Raw genomic sequence first — 3175 nt, 5'->3', positions numbered from 1 at the left:
TATACCAAAACTTGTTTATTCATTCTCCTGTTGAGGAATATCTGGATTAGTCCTGTCTTCAACCATTATGAAGTTGCTCTGAACATTCTCGTACAATTCTTCATGGACAAATGCATTCGTACTTCTTAGGTTTAGATCTAAGAGTGGAATTACTGATTCATGGGGTAGGTGCATGTGCTATGGTTTGAACGTCCCACCTAAACTCATGTTGAAATTTAATTACCAGTGCAATGGAATTGCCAGGTGAGACCTTTAAGAGATGATTAGGTCATGAAGGATCTGCCCTCTTGAATAGATTAAAGCCCTTACTGAGGGAGCTAGTTAGCTGTCAAGGGACTGAGCTCTTGATAAATTGGATGAGTTCAGTCCCATTGTCTTCATGCCTTGAGCCCTTCCTTCTGCTATGGGATAGTGAGGCAGGAGGCCCCCACACAGTGGCCCCTTGATCTTGACCTTCCCTGTCTTCCAAACCATGAGCCAAATAAATACCTTATCTTTCTAAATTACTCAGTCTGTAATATTGTGCTATAGCAGCAGAAAACGAGCTAAGACAGAAAATTGGTACTAAGAGTGGTCTTGTTGATCCTAAAAAATAAACTACCTGCAAATATGGAAGCAATTTTGGAACTAGGTGATGGGTAGAGGCTGGAAGAGTCTCGAGGGGCAGGTAAGAAAAAGCCTGCATTGCTGTGACTGGAGCACTAAGCGCCATCTGGCGAGGGCTCAGAAGAAGAGGAAAAATGTAGGGAAAGCTGGAATCTTCTCAAGATTTCTCAGGTGGCTGTGACCAGGATGTTGGTAGAAATCTGGGTGGTTAAGGCAATTCTGATGAGGTCTCAGAGGGAAAGGAGGAATAAGGTAATTGGGAACTAAAATGGATGCCACCCTTGTTCTCAAGTAGCGAAACACTTGGCTGAATTGTGTCCCTGTCCTAGGACTTTATGGAATTCAGAAATTACAAGCAATGAACTAGGTTACTTGGTGGAAGAAATAGCTAAGCAGCAAAGCCATCAGACTGCTGTGTGGCTACCTTGGCCACTCTGATATGTAATCCAGCACGAAGGGAGCCAGGAGAGTATATTTTGCAAAGCAGGACAGTTGGTTACCAGACCGCCCTCTGTTCTCCTGCCATGGTCTCCCACAAGACAAGCCCACTGGAGGGACAGAAGAAGGAGGCAGTTAGGATGATCACTGGGTCAGTCTCCAAGGGCAGGGCGCACCTGGAGGGGTAAACACAAACTCCCCAGAGCGCTGCACACAGCATGGCCTTTGGTAAGTCCCAACTGGCTGTTCTGTGCTGTGAGCTGATAAAGCACCAGAATGAATTCTGAGGATTCTGTCCTGCTGATAATTTACACACAGCCAGGTCAACTTGGACCTGATCAGATGGACTAAATCGTGGTGAGTCTGCTTCACCGGCTGCTCAGGGGAGGCCTGGGAATGTGCCCTGGGAAAGGAAAATACAATCAGAAACCTTGGTATGAATCCAATGTCAATGATGATATGAGCTCAGCCAGGCAGAGCTGGGACAGGAGGGGTGGCCTCAGGCTCCTCACTCTCAGCTGATGGGCAGGTGTGAGTCCCAGCGTGGAGCACTGCAGCAGTAGGTGAGGGAGGGTAGGAGGGGAGGGGACAACCTGTGTGCTAGGGCAGTGGGCAGAGGAGCAGCTGCCTCATCAGGGAAGCATCTGCCCTCACCCTGCCCCTGCTCTGCAGATCAGGGAGCTCTGGACCTCAGGAAGCCTGCAGGGGGTGACCCAGGGCTGTGACATCATAGGATACTCCTCCAATCAGGAAACTCAGGCTCAGCTCTTCCCCAAGAGGCCCATGCCCTGAGCACAGAGCATAGTGCTGCCTGCCCCGCTGTGCCATGGGCTCCAGGCTCCTCCACTGGGCGATGCTTTGTCTCCTGGGGACAGGTGAGCCCTGCCCTGCGGACAGGACAGCTTCTCTGTGCTGAGCTTGCCCACCTCTGCATCCTCACCTGACCTTGGGAGGCACCACCAGGCTGTCTCCTGTGCTCAGTCTCCATCTGCTTTTCCGCAGGCCCAACAGAGGCTGGAGTCACCCAAACTCCAAGACACCTGATCAAAGCAAGAGGACAGCAAGTGACATTGAGATGTTCCCCTGTCTCTGGGCACAACCGGGTGTACTGGTACCAACAGGCCCTGGGTCAGGGTCTCCAGTTCCTCATTCAGTATTATAATGGGGAAGAGGGAGAAAAAGGAAACTTTCCTGCCCGATTCTCAGGTCACCAGTTCAGTGACTATCGCTCTGAGCTGAACATGAGTGCCTTGGAGCTGGGGGACTCAGCCCTGTATCTCTGTGCCAGCAACTTCCACAGCCCTGCAGAGCCACAAACATTCTGTGCACAAACTTCCTGGTTCAGCTCTGCCTCTAGAGCTGCAGGCTTTACCGAAGTTTCACTACTTCAAGGTGTGCTTCCAGTTGTTTCCAACGCATTTCCCGTGTCCGGCTGAGCTGAGAGCCGTTCCGGCCAGGAAAACAGAGGTTCACCTGTATGGACAGAATTTGTCCACTTCTCTATCAGCGTCTTCTTTAGCTTGTCAGGTCCTGAGCAACTTCTGTAGAAAAGCAACAACTGAGGCCTCAGATGTGTGCTAGATTCTTTGTGTATGTTCTATGTTCTGAAGTTTCACAGTGATTCTGCAAATCAGGGATTTTATTCCCTTGTTATATATGGAAAGCTAAGGGATGTTCAATCATTTCCCCAGTGTCTCCTGGTTTGTAAGAAGCAGAAATGGGAGACAAACTTGTGTGTGTTTATCAATTCTGTACATCTTCCATCTACCCTGCTGTCCTACCATCACCTGCTGTGTCCTGGTCAGTGGGACAGAGCCCCTCTCTGCTCTCAAGTCCCCAGATGGACAGAAGTGGGAGCTCAGACATCTCCAGGGGTCATGACTATCCCCTCTTCACTGGCAACTTTGAGGAATGTGTAATTTTCCACTGATTCTTTATCATTTATATGCATTACTTGTGCCTTTTTTTAGTCTGTAGGTTGCGTTTTCATTTTTTATGGTGTGCTTTGATATACAAGATTGAATTTAATGTAATGGAAATTATAAATAATTTGGTTTGTGTCTTGACTAAAAAAGAATCCCACCTCCAATAAATGCCTAAAAATATTTTCCTTAATTTATTCTAGTGAAAC

The 3175-nt window shown here is 48.3% G+C and overlaps 1 gene segment (V, D, J or C); it reads left to right on the top strand.

The window, feature by feature from the left end:
- Window positions 1–1870: 1870 nt before the first annotated feature.
- LOC105827052 lies at window positions 1871–2480 on the top strand. The segment is given in 2 exon segments: window positions 1871–1919; window positions 2047–2480. Coding segments are annotated over 2 exon segments (483 nt in total).
- The last annotated feature ends 695 nt before the right edge of the window (window positions 2481–3175 follow it).

This window comes from Propithecus coquereli, unplaced genomic scaffold, assembly GCF_000956105.1.
Source record: "Propithecus coquereli isolate 6110/MARCELLA unplaced genomic scaffold, Pcoq_1.0 Scaffold96, whole genome shotgun sequence".
Classification (NCBI taxonomy): domain Eukaryota; kingdom Metazoa; phylum Chordata; class Mammalia; order Primates; family Indriidae; genus Propithecus; species Propithecus coquereli.
The sequence above is the reverse complement of the archived record's forward strand: the minus strand, read 5'-3'. Positions and strand labels throughout refer to the sequence as shown.